This window comes from Staurois parvus, unplaced genomic scaffold (assembly GCF_062004578.1).
Source record: "Staurois parvus isolate SC_StPar_1 unplaced genomic scaffold, SC_StPar_1.0 ptg001309l, whole genome shotgun sequence".
NCBI classification, from domain to species: Eukaryota; Metazoa; Chordata; class Amphibia; order Anura; family Ranidae; genus Staurois; species Staurois parvus.
The window spans coordinates 95,402-120,000 of record NW_028319105.1 but is presented as its reverse complement, the minus strand read 5'-3'; the positions used below and the strand labels follow the sequence as shown (position 1 = coordinate 120,000).

Genomic DNA, 24,599 nt, shown 5'->3' with positions numbered 1-24,599 from the left:
GTTTTATCATACCCGGAATGTTTACTAGACTCTTGTTTGGACAGATTTCAGTGAGTTATTCCTAAGAATTACAGGCCTACAATATAAAACGCCAAATTTCCATGCAAAATAATGGTACCGCTTTCAGCACCAAAAATCTGAAATATTCATACCGCCAGGGAGGTTAAAGTTCATGTGCGTGTAAAGGCAGGCATCCCAATACTTTTGCAATACAGTGTATATATAAATAAACTCTTAAAAATAAAATATGCAAAGAGGTTGGCTGCATAAGAGTTATATACATGTTTTTATTACTATATATTTGATCTTCCATGGCAGCTCTAGAAAGGGGGGAAAATGTCAGTGCGTCTTATGGAGCGAATATAAAGCGGCAGGTCCAGTATTTCTGCCGCCACCTTGTCAGAATACCGGGCCGGCCCGCCCAGCTCTTCTCTCCTGCAGGGCCTTACCTGTTCCTCGCTCCAGCGCTGCACAGTCTTCCCGTGCTGGCTTCTGTGACAGCCGGGTGCCCACTGCGAATGTGCTGCACTTTGTGAATGATCCGGTGTCTTCTGGGACACATGACAGGTCCCAGAAGGCGCCGGGCCATTCACAAAGCACAGCGCTTCTCGCGCATGCGCAGTGGGCACCCGGCTGTCACAGAGGCCGGCCCGGGAAGAAGAGGGAAGGACAACTCTGCGGAAGTGGGAGCGGGTACTTGTCAAATTCAGGTACCCACTCCCCCTCCCTCCCCAAAGGTCAGCAGTCTCTGGTCAGTCCCTGCACTGTCTGCAGTCTCTGGTCATCCCCTGCACTGTCTGCAGTCTCTGGTCATCCCCTGCACTGTCTGCAGTCTCTGGTCATCCCCTGCACTGTCTGCAGTCTCTGGTCATCCCCTGCACTGTGTCCGCAGTCTCTGGTCATCCCCTGCACTGTGTCTGCAGTCTCTTGGTCATCCCCTGCACTGTGTTTGCAGTCTCTGGTCATCCCCTGCACTGTGTTTGCAGTCTCTGGTCATCCCCTGCACTGTGTCCGCAGTCTCTGGTCATCCCCTGCACTGTTTCCGCAGTCTCTGGTCATCCCCTGCACTGTGTCCGCAGTCTCTGGTCATCTCCTGCGCTGTGTCCGCAGTCTCTGGTCATCTCCTGCACTGTGTCCGCAGTCTCTGGTCATCTCCTGCACTGTGTCCGCAGTCTCTGGTCATCTCCTGCACTGTGTCCGCAGTCTCTGGTCATCTCCTGTACTGTGTCCGCAGTCTCTGGTCATCCCCTGTACTGTGTCTGCAGTCCATTGGTTCAGAATATTTTTTTTCTTGTTTTTTGCCTCTAAAACCTAGGTGCGTCTTATGGTCAGGTGCATCTTACGGAGCGAAAAATACGGTAACTATCTTTATAAGTGTGGTTTTCAGTAGAAGTGTTCTGCTAAGGGCTCTGGAAGTGTTTGATAGTTTTTTGGGATTTTATCTATTAAGAGGTAAGAGGTGAGGACTTCGTCTATTGGGATGACACAGCTGCATAGACACAATTTCTGCTTCCAATATGACATCCAGATGAGTGTTGGTGCATGTCCACGAACTCTGGATGCATTTGGGGCCATGCATCGGCACCCTATTGGTATCAGTGGCTGTGTCCATGCAGCCGCTGCATTCCAATAGACAGCTATGGGGCTGCCAGCACGGGGAGGCACACAACACTGGTGCATCACCATGCCAGTAAAACATGGCTGGATCAAATCGCTCCATGTGAACAGAGGTTTACGGTCCTTTCACACAGGAGTCATCCGTTCAGTCATGTTTTTTGCTAAGAAAAAATGGATTCAGTTTACATAATTTACATCAGTTTGTACATTTGTCTTTACTTCAGTTAACACTTCAATTCAGTTCAACTTACATCAGTCAGACATTCATTTTTGTTTATGTTCCTTTAGCTGCTGCAGAAACCAACCACTGGTGACAAAAGTATAAACAAAAATGTTTCTTGCCAAAAAAACAGACAAACAGAACAGACATACTGTAAAGGAGAGTCATCTAAACAGGAAAGGGCAGAGACTTGTTCTGTTTAACCACTTCCCCGCCACCCTATAGCAAAAATACTGCTACAGGGTAGCACGGCTGCACAAAATCACGAATATATACCTGATTTTGCAGCCCAGGGTAGGGGGCGCGCGTGCGCCACCATTCACGGCCTCGGCTGTCAATCGCCTGGTCCCGGCCGGTGATTCCCTGCCGGCACCTGGTGATCGCCGATTATCACAGATGGGGAGAGACCTGTGTATAAACAACAGCTCCTGTATGCTGCTTTGTATGGCTCTGCATAGCAGAGCCATACAAAGCAGTGTGCTTACAGTGTAAAGCACAGCACATAATTAATCCTTTGATAGCCCCAGATGTTAACCCCTTCTTGCCCACTGCCATTAGTACAGCGTAAGTGCTTTTTATTAGCACTGATCGCTGTATTGGTGTCACTGGGGATGTCAGTGACACCAAGTCAGTTCCCCCCAGTGTCAGAATGCCCACCGCAGTCCCACTATAAGTTGCTGATTGCTGCCATTACTAGTAAAAAAAATAACAAAATTCCAGTATATATACCGCCATTTGCAAACACTATAATTTTCACGTAAAACAATTAAATTGCACATATTGGGATTTTTTTTTTTTTTTTAGCAAAGACATGCATCAGAATACATTTTGGCCCACATTTATGACAAAAGTTGATTTTTTTCTTATTGGGTATGTTTTATAGCAAAAAGTAAAAAATATTGTTTTGTTTTTTTCAAAATTGTCGGTCTTTTTTTTTTTTTTTTTTTAATAGCGCAAAAAATAAAAATGCAGAGGTGATCAAATACCACTGAAAAAAAAGATTTGTGGGGGGAAAAAAAAAAAGGACAAAAATTTCATTTACTGTATTTTTCGCTCCATAAGACGCACTTTTTCCCCCAAAAAAGGGGGGGAAATGTCAATGCGTCTTATGGAGCGAATATAAAGCGGCCGGTCCGGTATTTCTGCCGCCACCATGTCAGAATATCGGGCCGGCCGCTCAGCTCTTCTCTCCTGCAGGGCATTACCTGTTCCTCGCTCCAGCGCTGTACAGTCTTCCCGCGCTGGCCTCTGTGACAGCCGGGTGCCCACTGCGCATGCGTGAGAAGCGCTGCGCTTTGTGAATGGTTCGGTGTCTTCTGGGACACATGACAGGTCCCAGAAGGTGCCGGGGAAGGAAGGACAACTCCGCGAAAGCTGGAGCGGGTACCTATCAAATTCAGGTACCCGCTCCCCCTCCCTCCCCAAAGGTCCGCAGTCTCTGGTCATCTCCTTTACTGTCTGCAGTCTCTGGTCATCTGTACTATGTCCCTGGTATTTTCCCTGTACTATGTCCGCAGTCTCTGGTCATTCCCTGTACTGTGTTTGCAGTCTCTAGTCATCTCCTGTACTGCGTCCGCAGTCTCTAGTCATCTCCTGTACTGCGTCCGCAGTCTCTAGTCATCTCCTGTACTGCGTCCGCAGTCTCTGATCATCTCCTGTACTGCGTCCGCAGTCTCTGATCATCTCCTGTACTGCGTCCGCAGTCTCTGATCATCTCCTGTACTGCGTCCGCAGTCTCTGATCATCTCCTGTACTGCGTCCGCAGTCTCTGGTCATCTCCTGTAATATGTCTGCAGTCCACTGGTTCAGAATATATTTTTTCTTGTTTTTCGCCTCTAAAACCTAGGTGCGTCTTATGGAGCAAAAAATACGGTATGTACAGCGTTGCATGCCTGCGCAATTGTCAATTAAAGTAACTCAGTGCTGTATCACAAAAAATTGCCTGGTCAGGGAGGGGGGTAAATTCTCTGGAGGGCAAGAGCTTAAAAAAAAAAAAAAAAAAGAAAGAAAAAACAGACCTGAACACCTGGGTGTAGGCAGATGTAAACAGATGATGATTTGTTTACATCTGACACCCATAGAAATACATTGTGGTTCAGTCAGAATCTGCATGAAAGAACCCTTAGGTTTTCCTTCGAGAGAAGTTTTCCATCTTGCTTATTAGAATTTTTTCATCACTATAGCTAAAAACAAAACATCAATTTGTCCTCAACCCTTAAAACATCGAATGAAGTTTCCGAAATCACTTTTTCAAAACAAAATTCTATCAAGCATGTACACATCTTTAGGATTGTTTGTTCAAATCTGACAAATGATATAGGAGACTAACCTCTATGCTAGTTTTAGATATCTCAGGACTACTTTAACCACTTGCCCTCCAGAGGATTTACCCCCCTTCGTGACCAGGTCATTTTTTGCATTACGGCGCTGCATTATTTTAACTGACAATTGCACGGCCATGCAAAGCTGCATCCAAATAAAATTTATGTTCTTTTTTTTCCCACGAATTGAGCTCTCTTTTGATGGTATTTGATCGCCTATGAGTTTTTTATTTTTTGCGCTATAAAAAAAAAAAAAAAAAAACCGACAATATTTTTGACTTTTTGCTTTAAACATGTCCAGTAAAAAAAATGTAAATCTAATTTTGTCATAAATTTAGGCCAAAATGTATTCTGCTACATGTCTTTGCTAAAAAAAAAAAAAAAATCCCAATATGTGTAAATTAATTGGTTTACGTGAAAGTTATAGTGTTTACAAATGGCGGAATATATACTGGAATTTTTTTATTTTTACTAGTAATGGCGGCGATCAGTAACTTAAAGCGGGAATGCGGCAAGCATTCTGACACTGGGGGGAACTTGACTTGTTGCCACTGACATCAATACAGTGATTAGTGCTAAAAAAAGAAAGCACTGACACTGTACTAATGGCTCTGGGTAAGAAGGGGGTTAACATGAGGTGCGATCAAAGGGTTAACTGTGGGATGGGTGTTGGTGCTTTACTGTAGTCACACTGCTTTGGATGGCTATGCTGTGCACAGCCACCCAAAGCAGTGTGCACGAGCTGAAAGGGAGGAGAACTGTATTGTTTACATACAGTTCTCCTCCCCGTCAGAGATCTTCGTCAATCACCGGGTGCCGGCAAGTAATCACCGGCTGGGACCTGGTGATTTACAGCCACGGCCAGAAATGCAAAATCACGTGTATATATACGCGATTTTGCGCATCCGTGCCTCCCTGTAGAAGTATATCTGCTATAGGGCGGTTGGGAAATGGTTAAATAATCATTTACATGCAAGACAGCAATTACCCACTTAAAGTACTGTATACCTGTTATAAATCTTTCCTGGCTGCTACGCTGACCACTGATTTCAATACTTTGAGTCACTATTCCAATACAAGCCAGGAAGGTTCAAAAAAAAAAAAATAAAAAAAAATAAAAAAAAAAAAGGAGTCCTTTTATGCATACATGTCCTAGGGCATTGAACAAGTATTGAAGCGGGAGGATTAACAAGACAGCAAGACAACTAACAAGTTTACACATTTCTCAGATAAAAGGTTTGCTTAAGAAGCCTGCTCACCCACTACATTGGACTTACTAAGGCTGACCATGCAGTTGTGCATGGTAGCCAATCAGCTTCTTACTTCGTGTTTGTTCAATTAAGCTTTAGCAATAAAATCTGTAAGCTTTCTATGCAGAGCTGCACCAGATTTTGCACTGCCCAGTTTTATTCAGTCAATCAACATCATTGTATTCTGATAGCAGGGTCTCTCTGTAGCCGATCATTAGATCAACTTCTGTTGAGCAGGAGCAGCCACAAATGGACCAAAGTTCAGCTACTCCCTGCTGAATTGGATGAATTTCAATCTATTTATGGCCAGCTTTAAAGCAGTATTAAACATAAAGGAAACATTATATTGCAGCTTACCAATTCTTAGATGTGATTACTGCATTAGTTTACTTTTTAGGCTTTCTTCAATTTTCATCTGGTGATTCAGCAGTAACTATGCTGTGTTTTAGAAGAACAAGCTCTCCAGCAGAACGTTTCAGTTACATGGATGAAACCACCCATTTATCACTGACAGGGGTGATTAACCCCTTGGCACCAGCGCCTCCCGGCCCTTTAAGGGTTTCAGAAGCCGGGAGGAGGGGCAGGGTTTAGAGTCATGTGATCGCCGTGACACAACGTCACAGCGGTCACATGAATGGGAAAGGTCCCGACTGAAAGAGGAGATCGGAACCTTTCCATGAGTACTGGACATGTGTGCTGGGACCGCAAAGGGCGTGCGCTCTCAGAACGTGTCTTAGAACAGAACGCAAATGTGCGGACGCTCGGTGTCTAGGCCCAGACGCTGGGAGGTTGCACATTTGCGTTCAGCCGGCGCCAAGAGGTTAAAATGATCAGCTTTTATTTATTCATGTAAAACTTTTATCCCAAAAGGAAAAAAATGTTTGCTGTAACTGATCATAAAGTGAGCTGGAGTAATCTGCTAATACATTTAACACTCCCCTCCCCCCCAGACTGATAATGCGGTTGTCTGCTGTGCCCTGGATCAAGCCTTCAAAGTGGTGTGTCACTAATACAGGTGCGTTACTGGCCAGATCACCAGGGGAAACAGGGGGAAAAAAAAGCCAAAGAAAAGAAAATGGATGCAGCCACCACATCTAGTGAATTGTAAGCTGCAATATAATACATTTTTCATTTTGGATTTAATGCAACTTTAATTGCACCTAGTGCACTTTCATTTGAAGCATGGCAATTAATTTGCAGGTTGTCATGCACATTTCTAGAGTAGTAATTGGCATATTTTATTCATTTAGGTATGTATAAAAGGTGTCTAAATACGGCTCTCACTTTGAGTAAGATGAGCAAACTTTAAGCAGCAAAATAAAACAAGCAAAAAGCTAACATAATTCTATTTAAAGATAATGTAAAATCCTAAAGCAGTTTCAAGATTGATACAGTACCTAAGTAGTGCTCTTTGCATGTGTCTTCATAAAAATTGCCTGTTGCCTCATAGCCCTTCTGCACTTGTCCATTACTGTGAATTGTATCACCCATTCTTTTAGAAATGTTCTCATGGCACTCAGACTGGTTCTGCTTGAGCCCTTGGTCAACAGTTACGTTTGTGTAATGATCAGATGTATTTGATTGGGAAGAGAACAAATTCACAGATTCCTGACTTCCTAATAACGTTTCTCTAGGGAAGTTCAAACTTGTCTGAGTCTTACCACTTGTACTGTAACTACTAAACATGGCCAACGTCCCACCTCCTTGCTGCTTTGGTGAGAAACTAGATTTCTGAACAGCGGAGTTTGATGCGTTGCCAAACAAAAAATTATTAAAGCATGGCAACTCTTCATCTTCACTTGATTCTTCTTCAGAGGACTCCAACTTCTGTGCTCTTCGTTTCTTCCTTTTAATGAGCTGTGATTCATTAATTGGAGACTTAGAACTATCAGAAACTGCAACCTCTTGCTCTTTAGCAAAAAGAAAGTATTTTTTCACTTCAGCACAAAAACGGTGTTCTTCTCCAGGCCTGTCGGTAATGTCCAATATTCCATTGGGTGTATCTGAGTTAACGTCGGGACTTTGGAAAGAACTACTGTGATGAGACACTGAATGCTGTAGCAGTTTCTCTATCATTGAATCTTGAGATCCATTATCAGAATTCATTTGATTTACTTGCGCTTCATGAAAATTTTGTTTCCGATAACAATCTTGCTTTACTTGTTCATTTTCTCCTTGAGCGGTCACACTTCTAGTGTCTTCTCGCCTCACTGAAGGACTTTGATGAGCAATTATAGGGCACAGTCTTGTGTTAATCTCTGAACACAACACAAATACCTCACTTTCTCTTACAACAGACTTTCTTTTCTGGTTGCTTTCTTTATGGAGTACGGTTTTATTAACTGGGTTAAAAACATCCACCTGACCTGAACTTAACATACATTCATTTTCAGGCATGTGTGTGATCTCCACAGAACGTGTGTTTTCAAACTTTGGATTTGCAGGCAAATTTTGGATAAGACTTTCTTGTTGGACTGCCTTCCCACCAACATTAAATTTCCCAAGATTGTTGCCATTGGAAAGGACAGCATCATTGGTGTGAATAACTTGCTCCTTTTTCTCAGACACTGCTAATGCAATTCCAGCCTTACAGCCATTTGAGAAGTTAGCTGTAGTGTCAGATAGGTTTACAGGATCAAAAGGTTTATTGTCTATTTCATTAATTGAATATAGTTTGAAGGACATCCTTTTAGCACTTTTGAAAGCTTTCATCAAGTGCTGAGTGTCAGTGTCTGAGTCAATATCCTCAACACTTAACACATTTCTCACAGCCTCAGTTTGCATATTGTAGCACTCTTTAATGCTGACATCAGAAGTTTTACATTCTGGGTGAGCAGGGTGAATTTCAACATCTGTCTCTGCTGAGACTACTTCACCATTAGGTGTTAACATAGTTATTTGGTCTTTTGAATCATTAAAAGTAGTGCACATTTGTTTCCCTTGAAAAACGGTTTCAGTACCAGAACTGACACAGACTGTCTCATTATTTTTATTTATTTTGCCACTGGTCCCTGCTGGTTTTTGGTTTGATGAGGGTACCACTTTTTTTGACATGTCAAGTCTCTTACTTCGTCTCACATTTCTTTGGTTATCCCCATGCCCCGATTCATTACTGGGAAAGGTATTCATTTTTATTTCTGAGACGTAAGAAGGATCTTGATTGTCCATGCCAAGATCAGAATTTTTAACGAATACCAGGGAACTTTCAGACTCTCTTTTCAGAGACCTATTTAGAGTCTTTAATTTTGTTTCTTGTGCATTTGATTTATCATTGTTCAGATATTTAGAATCCTTAGAATCCTGGTTTGATTCATTTTTATCAGCATTTAATAAAATGTCTTTTGCAGGCAATGTATCTCCATCAATAGTGTAAGAACTCTCCTTGGTTATCTCTACCCTCCTTATGGAGTCTTCTGCTTGAAGACCACTTGTTAACCTTTTTGGAACCTCATTTGTCTTTGGAGATTCAAGAACACCATCAACATGGACACTGGCAAAAACAACCATTTTGGGCACAGGGTTTGACTTTTTCTCTCTCTTGTATACCTTGCCAAATATCTGGTCTTGAACATTGACCTTCTTATCCACAGCATCTAACACAGTGCTGGGGTAGAATGCTGTCATAATTTCAGTCTCACCAGACATACAAGAACCTTTGTCAGATACATCTTCATCTAATTCAGGAAAAACTTCAGAAAGCAATTCCTCATCCCATGGTGTAGTATTTAAAAATTCTGAGGTTTTTTGAAGCCACTTGTTTACTCTTTCGATACTTCTCTTCAATCGTTTTCTAGGGACTGAATTTGACATGCATCTTGGACTGCTTGGAGTGCTAACCATCTCCTCAGGGAAAGAACTAGCTTTATCATACTGATTATCAAAAGCAATTTTTAAAATCTGGCTTTCATCATGAATATGCTTTTTCAATTGACTGGTGGATCCCGCTTGATCATCGTGTTCAGAATGTACCAAGTTCCCCTCAAGGTCACCAAGGATGCTTGTTTCAGCTTTCCTATCTGCCAAGTCAACATCCAAAATTAAACCATCTTGGGCTTCAAATGACCACTTCTTTGCAGCTGTTTCTTTTAAGGCTCTTGCACCTTCCATACATAATAAATTGCTTCTTGTGCTTTCAAGGTCTCTTTCAGAAAATCCATATTCAGCTGAAAAACACACAGAAAGTAAACTAAACTACCACGAACAGCAACTGTCACTATTATATCATCATTTACACTACCTTTGGCATGACTATTTTAACAGCTTTCCCATCGCCCTATAGCAGATATACTGCTACAGGTCGGCAAGGATCCACAAAATCATGTATATATAGATCATTTTGCATTTCCCTACCGCACCGTTATTCGCAGCCTCAGCTGTCAATCACCGAGTCCTGGCTGGAGATTACTCGCTGACACCCAGTGATTGCTGAGCATTACCAACGGAGGGAGAGAAATTTAAGTAAACAATACAGTTCTCTCCCTGGTCATACAAAGCCATACAAAGCAGTTTGCTTACAGTGAAGCACACACAGCTTACAGTAAAACAGCACACAGTTAACCCTTTGATCGCCCCAGATGTTAACCCCTACCTGCCCAGTGCCAATAGTACAGGGTCAGTGCTTTTTATTAGCACTGATCACTGTATTGGTGTCATTGGGGATGTCAGTGACACTAAGTCAGTTCCCCCCAGTGTCAGAATGCCCTCCGCAGTCCCACTGTAAGTCGCTGATCACCGACATTACTAGTAAAAATAAAAAACAAATCCCAGTATATGTACCCCCATTTGTAAACGCTATAACTTTCACGTACACCAATTAAATTACACGAATTGGGATTTTTTTTTTAGCAAAGACCGAATAAATTTTGGCCTAAATTTATGACGAAATTTGATTTTTTAAATTTTTTACTGGACATGTTTAATAGCAAAAAGTCAAAAATATTGTTAATTTTTCTCAAAATTGTCCCTTTATTTATAGCGCAAAAATTAAAACCACATAGGCGATAAAATACCACTGAAAAAAAGCTCTATTCGTGGGGAAAAAGTACGTAAATTTCTTTTGGGTGCAGTGTTACATGACTGCGCAATTGTCAGTTAAAGTAACGCAGCACCGTAACGCAAAAAATGGCCTGGTCAGGAAGGGGGTAAATCCTCTGGAGGGCAAGTGGTGAAATAGATTTAACACAAATATTTAAAAAAAAACATTGCATGCACTAAAAAGTAACAAACATAAAAGCTAGGAATTACACACTATGTCATACAACTATATATTTTAACTGTGTGAAATGGTACCTATCCATGTGTTTTTACTTCGTCAAAAATATTAATCAGTTCCTAGGTCACTCCATGTTCAAACCTGTGATCCCACCACCTTGTAGAATGTAACCCTCGACAGGAAGATGACCACCAATAAAGAAAAAAGGGCTTGTGATATCCTTTGTACCGTATCAGTCTTGCTTTTCTAAGTGGAGTACACATACTAATGTACAGTACTTAAAAACAAGCAGTGCCATAACTCCAGCACCAGCTGTCTCGGCTGCCTCTGAGGAAGTCAAGGTAAAAAAACATGTTAGTGGGGTTAGAGACAGGTGGATGCACGCCCAATTTGAGATTGCTGGTACTGGGATTGTATGATGCTGCTTGTTTTTAAAGTACATTAGCGTTTAATACATACATCTGATTATTCAATAGTGCTGGATGCATTTAAATTATGAGAGAAGAGATGCACCGAAACATCCCGGCCAAAAATAGTGTTATTGGCATTCTGCCGATAGGAAAAAAGGTGCCGGTAATGGTAACGATAATGGCTTCTCTGTTTTTATTATACAAGTGTCAAGGCAACTCACATGCAAAGTCACGCCCCATAGACTTTCATGTAAAAATGCCCCCCCTAGTGACTTCAATGCAAGATCGTGCCCCATAGATTTTCATACAAAGTCGCGCCCTATAGACTTTTATGCAAAGTAGCATCCCATAGACTTTAATGCAAAGTTTTTTTTCCCCTTTAGCCATTGCTGAGGTTTTCTCACTTCCTGTAGGGGAATCAAGAGAGATGAAATCTCCCCAACAGGATAGTAATTAAAAAAGCCTTGTATAGCAATATCAAATAAGGCCCCACAAGGCAATATACTTGAAACCCAGTGCAAAAGGAGCAAGACCAGTATACTACCCTCAAATGGGTGTTGGCAATAAATCTCTAGGTAATGTTCATGAAAATAAATATAATATAATGAATCATCCGTTCAAGGAAATACAGTTACAGTGTCAACAGGCTCTCAAGTGAGTTCTGGAGTTTTCCCACCAATGGTCAGGTAAAAACATAAAACAAGGAGGGGGAGAGAGAGCACCACTGTCTAAGCGTAGTAGTGATAGCAAAATCAATTTTTAAAAAATGGATGGTAAGTATTACACTTACATACACATAAAACACAGCATATCAATATGTTTAGTGGGGACACCAATGGAAGACATGGTCTCAACTCAATTGATATGCTGCGTTTTATCCATGTGTATGTGAGTGCAAAACTAACCATCCAGTAATTTTATTGATTTTCCTATCACTCTATGCTTAGACAGTGGCTCTCTCTATCCCCCTTTCCGTATTTTACATTAAAAAGGCCTCTCCATTCTTACAAAACAAAAACTACATTTTGGATAGAGTTGGGCCTAAAAGTGTCATAATTGCATTTATATTTATAGTATTGAAAAAAATCTAAATATTATTAAGTACATAAAATATATCCCCAATTACTAATAAAGCAAGAATAACACTACAACAAAAATAAAATGTATCAAACTTCGTTTGGTACCAGTCGTATACAAACAAAATTAAATAGGTCCCTTGGTTGTATTTCAAATTGTTCTTTAATTAAAAAACTGTAAAAAAAAGTATTCTGTAAAATGCATAAACTGCAACTCTTGGTTCTTCTGTTCAGTTTACTCAAACAGGATATGGCAGCCTGAATTATGTAGAGGCAATCATATCTTATAGTGCTTTAATACTGATGAGGCATTCAGAGACACAATAAATCAGCAGGGGAAAGAGCAAGAGCAAGGTAATTTGTTTTGCAAACCATGATAAAACTGACATCCTTGTTAAGAATGTTTCTAATATTGTGATGTTTCATTATGTATGAAAACATAATTATGGAGTTGACATAGTTTTAGACGTAATGCAGGCGATTTAACAAATGGGAAAGAGCTTGCTGCAAATTACAATTCTATTTCATGTCTTACAGCAGTATCATTTGCCATCTTCACATCTCTCTGGCCCTCTCAAGTGAAACTAACAAACTGATGTTATCTACCAAAAACTGTCAATAGAAAGTGTTTATCATATGTAAGGGCCAGGGAAATCTCAGATTGGGATTAGAGGGAAAAAATAGCAAAGAGAACCACGATACTTGTATTATTTACCAGGTAGAATAATAAAAATCTATTTCATTTACATTTGGCAATAGGAAGAGAGCCTTTAGTTAAGTAGTAGTATGGGTGGTATCTACACCACAACAGTACTTGTTACCATAGCTTACCAAGTACCGGTGAGGGGTAGGCCTCTTACCTGGGTGATCTGCTCCATAACTGCTCTAATGCACAAGACAGGGAGGTTGTGGTTCAATACTGCAGATGTGGCAGAGACTACTATTCTACCCTAATGCATTGCCTTCCTCCTTACTGCCAGTGTAGGACAAACAACGGATTTTTAATAGTTACAGGCACCATCCAGTTGCTTTTTAAGTTTTTTTTGTGTATATACAGTGGGGCAAAAAAGTATTTAGTCACCCACCAATTGTGCAAGTTCTCCCACTTAAAAAGATGAGAGAGGCCTGTAATTGGCATCATAGGTAGACCTCAACTATGAGAGACAAAATGAGAAAAAAAATCCAGACAATCACATTGGCTGATTTGGAAAGAATTTATTTGCAAATTATGGTGGAAAATAAGTATTTGGTCAATATCAAAAGTTCATCTCAATACTGTTATAAATCCTTTGTTGGCAATGACAGAGGTCAAACTTTTCCTGTAAGTCTTCACAAGGTTGGCACACACTGTTGCTGGTATGTTGGCCCATCCCTCCATGCAGATCTCCTCTAGAGCAGTGATGTTTTGGGGCTGTCGCTGGGCAACAAGGACTTTCAACTCCCTCTAAAGGTTTTCTATGGGGTTGAGATCTGGAGACTGGCTAGGCCACTCCAGGACCTTGAAATGCTTCTTACGAAGCCACTCCTTCGTTGCCTGGGCGGTATGTTTGGGATCATTGTCATGTTGGAACACCCAGCCATGTTTCATCTTCAATGCCCTTGCTGATGGAAGGAGGTTTGCAGTCAAAATCCCACGATACATGGCCCCATTCATTCTGTCCTGTACATGGATCAGTCGTCCTGGTCCCTTTGCGGAGAAACAGCCCCAAAGCATGATGTTGCCACCCCCATGCTTCACAGTAGGTATGGTGTTCTTTGGATGCAACTCAGCATTCTCTCTCCTCCAAACACGAGTTGTGTTTCTACCAAACAGTTCTATTTTGGTTTCATCTGACCATATGACATTCTCCCAATCCTCTTCTGGATCATCCAAATGCTCTCTAGCAAACTTCAGACGGGCCCGGACATGTACTGGCTTAAGCAAGGGGACACGTCTGGCACTGCAGGATCTGAGTCCCTGGCGGCGTAGTGTGTTACTGATGGTAGCCTTTGTTACGTTGGTCCCAGCTCTCTGCAGGTCATTCACTAGGTCCTCCCGTGTGGTCCTGGGATTTTTGCTCACCATTCTTGTGATCATTTTGACCCCACGGGGTGAGATCCCCAGATTGAGGGAGATTATCAGTGGTCTTGCATGTCTTCCATTTTCTAATTATTGCTCCCACAGTTGATTTGTTCACACCAAGCTGCTTGCCTATTGCAGATTCAGTCTTCCCAGCCTGGTACAGGTCTACAATTTTGTTTCTGGTGTCCTTCGACAGCTCTTTGGTCTTCACCATAGTGGAGTTTGGAGTGTGACTGTTTGAGGTTGTGGACAGGTGTCTTTTATACTGATAACAAGTTCAAATATGTGCCATTGATACAGGTAATGAGTGCAGGACAGAGGAGCCTCTTAAAGAAGAAGGTACAGGTCTGTGAGAGCCAGAAATCTTGCTTGTTTGTAGGTGACCAAATACTTATTTTCCACCATAATTTGCAAATAAATTCTTTCCAAATCAGCCAATGTGATTGTCTGGATTTTTTTTCTCATTTTGTCTCTCATAGTTGAGGTCTACCTATATTGCCAATTACAGGCCTCTCTCATCTTTTTAAGTGGGAGAACTTGCACAATTGGTGGCTGACTAAATACTTTTTTGCCCCACTGTGTGTGTATGTATATATATTTTTTTATTTATATATATATATTAAATTTTTTTACAGAATTAAGAGTGTCTGAATTAAGCCTTAGAAACAGAGAGAGCATGTTCTATTTCTGTGTCTTTACAAATTAAAGGGATTGTGTCAGGGTTTCTGTTACCTTGCATAGCCAAAGCTTGCATCCCAGTGCTGGTGCCATTCAATTGACCATACAGCAAGTCCTGTATATATTGGTGTCCAGATAGAATTTGTTCATTATGGGAGTTCTCAACAGCAGCCTCCAAAACAAGATGTAAGAAAAGACCACCATCTTATCGGCCTTTTCTTTAAAGTGAACCTACACTTAAAAGCTAAACTCTAGCCTTTTTGGCATCCAGTTCTCTGACTTATTCATAGGTTTACCGACAATTCCCTGTTTGAAAACCCCAATACTTTTGAACCTAACACCTCTGTTGGAAAAGAAGTATCAAAAATCCTTACTTAAACACCTGCTCAACGTGGCTATAGCATGTATCCCACTTATTTGGAAATAACAGGCCCCACTGACCTGAACATAAAGCAAAGCATTAGAGTAAATGATATCCAAAACATGGAACATCTGACCTCTGCCCCCCCCCCAGACAAGTCTGAGGGACACGGAAATCATTGGTTTTATTTGGATCTCTTTCCCTACTCAGATGACTACCTTCAGTACATGTAACCTGACTTTGGTCTTGTCCGTCCCAGAATGATTATGCAAGGTACTTCTCCACCAAGTCCCCCCCCCTTTTTCCCCATTTCCCCCGCCTACCCCCCTTATGGTGCGTCCCCCACCGATATACATGAACATTCCGTTCATGAAAATACAGTACGCACCAATACTGTCAGAGTGAACGTCCTAGGACCACCTTACATTGATCATGGGACCATCTTGACCTGCTCAGTTTTCATTTCAGCCTAGTAGCAGTTGAAGAATATATTTTGAAAATACTGATGCAACTGCCACTAGCTAGCTATTCCCACAACAAGCTTAACTGCCTTACTTTGAGGTGCTTAGTTTACCATCATTTCTCAGATATGAAGAATGTTGGTCAATCATTTTGTTTTTCTGTGCCACTCAACACATTTGTACTGGTTGTATTGACCATGCTGCCAGAAAAATGACGCGTTTCTGTCATATTGTGTATGATTTTCAACTGACTCTGATTGATGAAAACCTTTAAATAAAGAGTTAAAAAATAAATCGAAAGTCTAGCAAACATTCTTTTGCGCAGTTTAGTGTGACAAAGAAAAACAGAAAACGTATTAATTGCACATTACTCCCAATTCAAAGGAACATAGCACTTTCTCACATAACATAATGCCTAGACCCACTCTGTTCTGATAGCCCCTCGGGATTATAATGGACACAACCTGTATAACCCCTGCTTTTGATTACTGGATTACATTGATCATACTGAGGGCAGGTCTAGCAACAGAGAGAGCTGTTCCACAGACACTGCAACAGATTAACATGCAAGCCTGAACTGAAGACTCAGCTGTAAAATGCATTCTGAAAGCTTCACAAAGTCTTCTGGGTAAGGTTTTTAGTAAAAGTAAGAAAGAATAAAAAAAAAGTACCAGTTACACTTACAGATAACGGTGTTTCTGAGAAATCTTCCAGGACGGCACACCTGAGAGATGACTAGCTCCACATGACAGGAAACTCAATCAACAACTGACAGAGTTTAAATTCCCCACCCTTCCCTCCACTCATTTATATAGAAGTATAAATAAATAAATATAGTGAGCGCTCTTTATAGCATCAGCTGAAACACCAAAAGGTAACCACGGTAAACCTCCAAATAAATACAGATATATAAGGTGCAGCGCTAATAAATATAATATAAAATAAATGAGTCCAATATTAAATAGAAAAGTTCATGTATTGTATCAAATGAATGATCAATTCAGCAGCAGATTTTAAATAGGCTTGTGCCAGCAACCGATAGAAAAAGTGCGCACTCACCGGAAGCGCATAGGTAATGCGCATATAATTTAAAACTACCGGGTTCTCTATAGATAGGCGGGATATATAGGTGAGCTTCCATCCATGGATTGATCATCAAGCCTTGGGATAGTAGAAATCTGCTGGATCCAGAGGTCCCTTAAGGATGGATGGGGTGCTCAGCTTGGGTACAGGGCTCCCTTCCTCTGGATGTTGAAATTCAATTGGGGGGTGACCTTTGTGTTAGGACCTGGCCTTATGCTTGCCGATTTCTCGTATAGACAAGAATGCCGTCTACCTCTGCCTGAAGTCAGCACAAAGGTATGAGGGGGGAGAGAGGAGAACTCCAACTGGTACCCCTCTCTTATCAACTGCAGGATGTACGGGCTGTCCATAATCTTCCCCCACTGTTGAAGGAATCTGGACAGCCTTCCGCCCACCATGAGGTCTATGTCATTTGGGGTCCTTACTGGTGGGTTTGGAGCCAGAAAAAAGGAAAATTTATTTTCCCGTTGTCGATCCATTCTTTAGAGGTGTCTTTCCTAAATCTCTGTTGGCCTTGATTAAAGGGAGCACGAAAAAAAATTTCCCCGTATCCTTTCTGGCCTTGATAGGGAACTTCTTCCCCTTTTTGGTGGGCCTAGATAACACCTGATTCAGCCCTGGGCCAAATAAGAAGGAGCCCTCAAAGGGTAAACCACAGAGATGGGCTCTTGAAGTTTGATCGCCCTCCCAGGTTTTAACCCACACTGCCCTTCAGTTAAGGAGTGTGGTTGCCGATATCCTGACCATCTCCACCGCAGTGTCTGCCAGGTAGGCCACTGCCCTACCAACCACCTCCAGGGAATCCAAGACTTCTGCTGACTGGGTTTCCCCTTTTTTCTTCATACCCTGCGCGACATGGTCAATCACTCTGTGCATCCAAGCATCACTGTTTCTAGCAGTGCAGGCGGATGCCAGGGATGGGGCCATAGTAGCAGCTTTGGCACCCCAGGCCCTACACAGCAGCATCTCTGACCTATGGTCCATCCGGTCTCTCTTACCAGAGTCCTCAAAGGACAGGTCAGATTTCTTAGACATGTAGGATAATGCTGCATACAATTTGGGGGTTTTGAGAAATTTCTCCTCCTATTCTTCCCCAAAGGGGTACAGCCTCTTTCAGGTCTTCAACTTTAGGACCTTTCTCTCAGGCTCATTCCAGTCTCTTAAGATGGTATCCTTGAGAGTCTGCTTGCAGTCTCACCAACCTTCTATATATCTGGTCTTGGGCTGAGACCTGCGTTGGTGGTTCTGGAATGTCCTCCAAGGCATAAATAGTCCTTAGGAGCCTTTCCATGTCTTCCACAGCAAAGAGATGTCTACCCAATCTAGATTCCTCGCTAGCTAAACTAGCACCATCCAAATCTTCCCCTTCCTCCAGGGAGCTTTGGTCAGAAACCTTTGCCTCCTCTAAGTCTTCCTCCTCCAAGACCTAAACCCCCCCCCCCCCCAACTGCTTCCAAACTCCCTCCTGGGAAAACAATCCCTCCCTGGAGGATTGGGCATCCTCCTCCCTAGCTGTCAGGGCTGTCTTGCAGGATTGTAAGGTGGCTAACATTTCCGTTTGCACTATCAACAATTAATGAACACAGAGGTTTCTTTCCCTGACAACTTGTGCATACGCTTGTAACAAAAAGGGCCTGGTGTGGTCTTGTGGGACCTTATTGTTACAGTAAACACACCATTTGAAGGGTGGGGCACGGGATAGGGAACTTTAGCTTTAGGTGGCTTGTGGGAGCTCTCCTGGGGAGTTCCACACAGCTCTGAGGAGAGATAAACACTGCACCGCTAGAGCCACGCTTTCTTGGCGTGTGTTCCATTGCCATCTATTACCATTACCACCAGCAGCTTATAGAATATTCCCACTGCTGCACTTGGTCTCCCTCTGCTGATAGTTTGTCATTACACTACACTACCTGTGTTGCACTTGATCGCCCTCTGCTGTCAACCCTCCTCACTATACACGGCCACTTTGTTTTAAGTTGAAGATACGCTGAATCAACTATCCTTTTGACAGCCCATAATCACCTAATCAGCCTTCCCTATCAAGAGATACAACTCTGAAAAGGACTTGACGATTTTTCTAATATATTAATAGTAACCGATTGTACTCATTTAAATCAATGCAACCGATGTTATTTCAATCATGCCTGCCACTTTTGTATATATATTTTTATATTATATTATACAATACCATTATACTTCCTTTGTACGGCAGTAATTAATGGTACAATATGGTATTATATGCTAGATGTGATTCCAATTTATCTATACTCATGTACAGTCAGGTCCATAAATATTGGGACATCGACACAATTCTAACATTTTTGGCTCTATACACCACCACAATGGATTTGAAATGAAACGAACAAGATGTGCTTTAACTGCAGACTGTCAGCTTTAATTTGAGGGTATTTACATCCAAATCAGGTGAACGGTGTCGGAATTACAACAGTTTGCATATGTGCCTCCCACTTGTTAAGGGACCAAAAGTAATGGGACAAATGGCTTCTCAGCTGTTCTATGACCAGGTGTGTGTTATTCCCTCATTATCCCAATTACAATGAGCAGATAAAAGGTCCAGAGTTCATTTCAAGTGTGCTATTTGCATTTGGAATCTGTTGCTGTCAACTCTCAAGATGAGATCCAAAGAGCTGTCACCATCAGTAAAGCAAGCCATCATTAGGCTGAAAAAACAAAACAAACCCATCAGAGAGATAGCAAAAACATTAGGCGTGGCCAAAACAACTGTTTGGAACATTCTTAAAAAGAAGGAACTCCCCCGTGAGCTCAGCAACACCAAAAGACCCGGAAGACCACGGAAAACAACTGTGGTGGATGACCGAAGAATTCTTTCCCTGGTGAAGAAAACACCCTTCACAACAGTTGGCCAGATCAAGAACACTCTCCAGGAGGTAGGTGTATGTGTGTCAAAGTCAACAATCAAGAGAAGACTTCACCAGAGTGAATACAGAGGGTTCACCACAAGATGTAAACCATTGGTGTGCCTCAAAAACAGGAAGGCCAAATTAGAGTTTGCCAAACGACATCTAAAAAAGCCTTCACAGTTCTGGAACAACATCCTATGGACAGATGAGACCAAGATCAACTTGTACCAGAGTGATGGGAAGAGAAGCGTAAGGAGAAGGAAAGGAACTGCTCATGATCCTAAGCATACCACCTCATCAGTGAAGCATGGTGGTGGTAGTGTCATGGCGTGGGCATGTATGGCTGCCAATGGAACTGGTTCTCTTGTATTTATTGATGATGTGACTGCTGACAAAAGCAGCAGGATGAATTCTGAAGTGTTTCGGGCAATATCTGCTCATATTCAGCCAAATGCTTCAGAACTCATTGGACACTGCTTCACAGTGCAGATGGACAATGACCCAAAGCATACTGCAAAAGCAACCAAAGAGTTTAAGGGAAAGAAGTGGAATGTTATGCAATGACCAAGTCAATCACCTGACCTGAATCCGTTTGAGCATGCATTTCACTTGCTGAAGACAAAACTGAAGGGAAAATGCCCCAAGAACAAGCAGGAACTGAAGACAGTTGCAGTAGAGGCCTGGCAGAGCATCACCAGGGATGAAACCCAGCGCCTGGTGATGTCTATGCATTCCAGACTTCAGACTGCTATTGACTGCAAAGGATTTGCAACCAAGTATTAAAAAGTGAAAGTTTGATTTATGATTATTCTGTCCCATTACTTTTGGTCCCTTAACAAGTGGAAGGCACATATGCAAACTGTTGTAATTCCTAAACCGTTCACCTGATTTGGATGTAAATACCCTCAAATTAAAGCTGACAGTCTGCAGTTAAAGCACATCTTGTTAGTTTCATTTCAAATCCATTGTGGTGCTGTATAAAGCCTAAAATGTTAGAATTGTGTCGATGTCTCAATATTTATGGACCTGACTGTATATATTTTTTACATATATAATTTTTTTATTTATATATTCAAGTTTGCTTCTACATATTTGGGTTTTTTCTATATACATTTTTAATGTTCATGCTTTATGGTCCAAAGCTTGATTATATATCAAAGGACATGTATTTGAATTTGTGTTGCCGACATATTTTTATGACACGTATGCCCCTCCTCCTGGCTGGGGATAGCCCTAGCCAGATGGGAGGACCCTCACTTAGTCCCATGGTATATATGGTAGGGGGCACTCATTGTGGAGTTAGCTCTGATGAAGAAGGGTCCCCCTTTGAAAAGCGTCACCCCACTTTGAGAGTCTACCCTCGTGACGTGACTCAAACTGGCTATACACTCCCTAGTTCCTTTGAGGCTCTGTAATTCTTGTTTTACTTCCTTGTTTGTGAGTATATATATTTTATTTAATAAAATCACAATTACTGAGGTAATGCGCAAGGTTGGTGCGCTCTTTTTTGCTTCATTTCACAGTATCGGTCGGGCTTCCCCAAGCCTTATTGTAGAGCTGCACAACCTTCCATGTACTGGTTGAATTGTTTTGAGGTTCCTCGATTCCTCCACTCCTGGTTTGAGTCCTAGAGCGCAGGAGGTGTTGTCTCTGTATCTGCTTCCACGAGAGACAAACAGGGGCCTGGGTTAGAATAATCTCTTTTCCCCCCTCTAAGCACACCTACAGGGGAGTGGGCAAGGTCTCCACCTACCTCCTCTCAGCTGAATCAGACTCACCACCATGGTCTTCTCACTGGCTGCAGCCACTGCCTCATCTTCCATCTTGCAGGGCGCGTCAGGACTGTGCTGCCTTCGCCAGGCTCCTGGGTCCCCACTCCCAGGGGTAACTAGTGGAAGCTCTTCACCGGCCTCACATGGAGAAGAAGCCAACCAGAGCTGCCATGTTTCCAGAAGAAGAAAAGAGACAGGAGGCGCCCGTCTGAGTGTAGAAATAACACTGTATTTAATATCAAAGGATTAAAAACACTCACAAAGGAAGCAATAAAACAAGCTCATCTGTGTATATGAGACATGACTCCTTGTGCAGGAAGGCGAGAAACATTAAAAGTAAAATAGCTATCAGTAAAATGAAACAAATTTCCAATTCCAAACCACACACTACATTGATCCCTTTGGTCGGGATGTACCAATGTAAAAAGGCATTGTGCCTTACATGCTCCTTCATTCAACATGATCAGAAAACATTCACCATCAAAGGGAAAACCTACCCCATAAAGGAATTTTACAACTGTTCCACCGAATATGTAATTTACTGTTTAACATGCCCGTGTGTGTTATTTTCCATAGGGAGGACCATCAGAAAACTACATAAACGCTTTGACGAGCATAGACGCCTCATTGAAGCAGGTTCTGATAAGCACAGTGTCCCTAGACACTATACAGAACATCATGACAAATTCACCATGGGGCTATTCATGTGGGTCCTGGAACACATTCCCCCATTACCCTCAATGGCAGAGTGTTTTAATGCGCCTCTGCCAACGCAAAACCTACTGGATCTACACCTTAGACACCCTAGCCCCAGGAGGGCTTAATGAGTAGATTGAGATACACACTATATTATAATCACCTGTCCATTCCTCTGATAATACCCTAATGTATAGATGCATTTTCCCTACATATATTCGCATATACTGACATGCGTATATAGTCATATGACTTTTCTTCCCCCCCCCCCTTTTCAGTGCCCCCGCATTCATTATCCTGTTCCTTTTTGTTATTGACACTACCGTATGTGCAATTTTACATTCATTACCATTTTTATTATCATTGCTAATAACAGTAAGTGTACACCGTTATACACATATATATCCTTCATAATTTTCTGTTTTATGGTTCAGTGCTCTCTTTGTAATATCATTATATCTTTTATGTATTTTTTATAGCTTTGAGATCATGTTCCACATTGATATGTGTTTTTCCCATGTTACTGTGTCTTTAAATCTCCGCTGAACATTGTTGTTCCATGCCTGAAAGTGTCCTCTATTTAAGCTGCTACTTCCCCAAGGTCCACCATGCCAATAGAAGGAGCTAGAGGCTCTGAGAGCGTAGCCTGACTTTCCCACATTTGTGCTCTTCCTTCTCACTGACCCTCTGCCTCTTCCTGTGATGTCACATCCTGCCAATGTGTTCCAGGCTGGTTACTAGGCTCCTTCCTGCACAAACACCGCTGTATCAGCTCTACAACACCACCACTCTGTAGGACCACTACAGTGTCTCTCACCATCTCCATCAGCCCAGCTGCTATTGTACCAACCATCAATAGCGCCTGCAGGACGTTTTGAGGAATGGTCATCTCTCATATACAGAGATGAGCTTGTTTTATTACTTCCTTTGTGAGTGTTTTTAATCCTTTGCTATTAAATACAGTGTTATTACTACACTCAGACGGGCGCCACCTGTCTCTTTTCTTCTGTCACTGCATACAGAGCTGGCTTCCGTCTTTTTGTGCTAAAAATTGCCTGAGAGACTCTTATAAGTACTTATTATACACCAATGCATTTACATACCCTGTTTTAAGTACTTGTATGCCAATATTGCCATCATCATCTTTTACTTTATAAATTTTATAATTTTTATCCTTTTCACCCTTACACTACTTTACTCCTATGCGCAAGAGTTACTCGTTTTTTACTACATGTTTCCATAAGTCCTGCCCTTGCGAGAAGTCGTACCGGACACTTCTGCTTGAAACACAGCCTCCTTCTGGTACTACGCTCTTGGCTTCACTGTAGACCGCAGTTAGAGACTTCAATGCGGCAACCCGGCTTCCCCTACTGGAGTCACCGTGCAACCCCGGCCCTCACATACTCGCGAGCGGCGCCTCGCGGCCCGGCCCTCGTCTGACATGCCTCCTTGCTGCCACAAAAGAGCGAGGAAGGCACCTGTCCCCAGAAGGCTCCGTACCACCAGGACCCCTGGAGTGGGTAAGCGAAAGCCCCGACTCGGCTACTACCCTCCAGGGAGGACCTCCCGCCCCTAGCATTAGGTCTAATAAAAAAAAAAACATTTAGATGCCAGGGAAACGCAATCAAGAATTGAGGAGTGGAGAGAAGAGTGGGGAATTTAAACTCAATTGTTGATTGTTTCCTGTCAGGTGGAGCTAGTTATCTAGTTATCTCTCAGGTGTGCTGTCCTGGAAAATGACTAGAGAAAATGAAGTAATTCAAATATATCTCTTAATATCCTTAATATTAAGATGTGCACAGAGTATATGCAACTATCCTTTGAATGTTCTATAGGAACAAATTCTTATATGGAAGAAAAAAAAATCCAACATTGCTAGTGCTTTATATCAGTTTAGATACACGTGAACCACGGGATTTAAAAGCACTCATGAAGATTTTTTTCTCTGTGATGCACACACAGCCGTGCGTAGACACTGGAGTACAATATTGACTCCAACCATGAAGGAATGGGCACTGAAACTGCACGATTATGAGATTAGAGGAACTAGGCTATCAAACACATTTTAGATAAATAGACCTCCTTTGATCCTTTTCATGAATTAAAAAAATGCAAAGACATCGCCATGTGTGCAACTTAAAAAAGCCTATAATCTCCTACTAGGTTTTCCCTTAAGAAATTACTGATAAATCAGCTCTTTAGGGAAGCCCATACCGCCTCTACGTAACAAATGCATTAACAGTTCATACCTATTGTATCACTTGCCTTTCTATTTAGATTGTAAGCTCTCAGGAGCAGAGCCTTCCTATCCCTCTCTTCTCTTGAATTGCATTCTAACTGTACTATCTCACCTTATTTTTAAAAGCGCTTTGAAAACTGTTGGCAATACATAAATCCTCTACATTAATAATAATAACTACAAAACACTAAGATATTTGCCGATGCTTAACCAATCCAAATGAATCCTCAGCCCCCAAAACTACCCATGCAGAATAGAA

At 41.9% G+C, this 24,599-nt stretch overlaps 1 protein-coding gene and 1 pseudogene across 1 annotated transcript in view; both read right to left on the bottom strand.

Moving 5' to 3' along the window:
- Positions 1–24,599, bottom strand: part of LOC149437125 (uncharacterized) — a gene marked incomplete at its 3' end in the record, with an annotated part of 130,153 nt that overhangs the window by 16,588 nt on the left and 88,966 nt on the right. Inside the window, exon 11 of the mRNA XM_089661097.1 lies at positions 6,806–9,571. Within this exon, the coding sequence (XP_089517223.1) occupies positions 6,806–9,571 (2,766 nt within the window). The remainder of the gene's footprint in view (positions 1–6,805; positions 9,572–24,599) is intronic.
- LOC149437126 (uncharacterized) lies at positions 17,208–22,990 on the bottom strand (annotated as a pseudogene).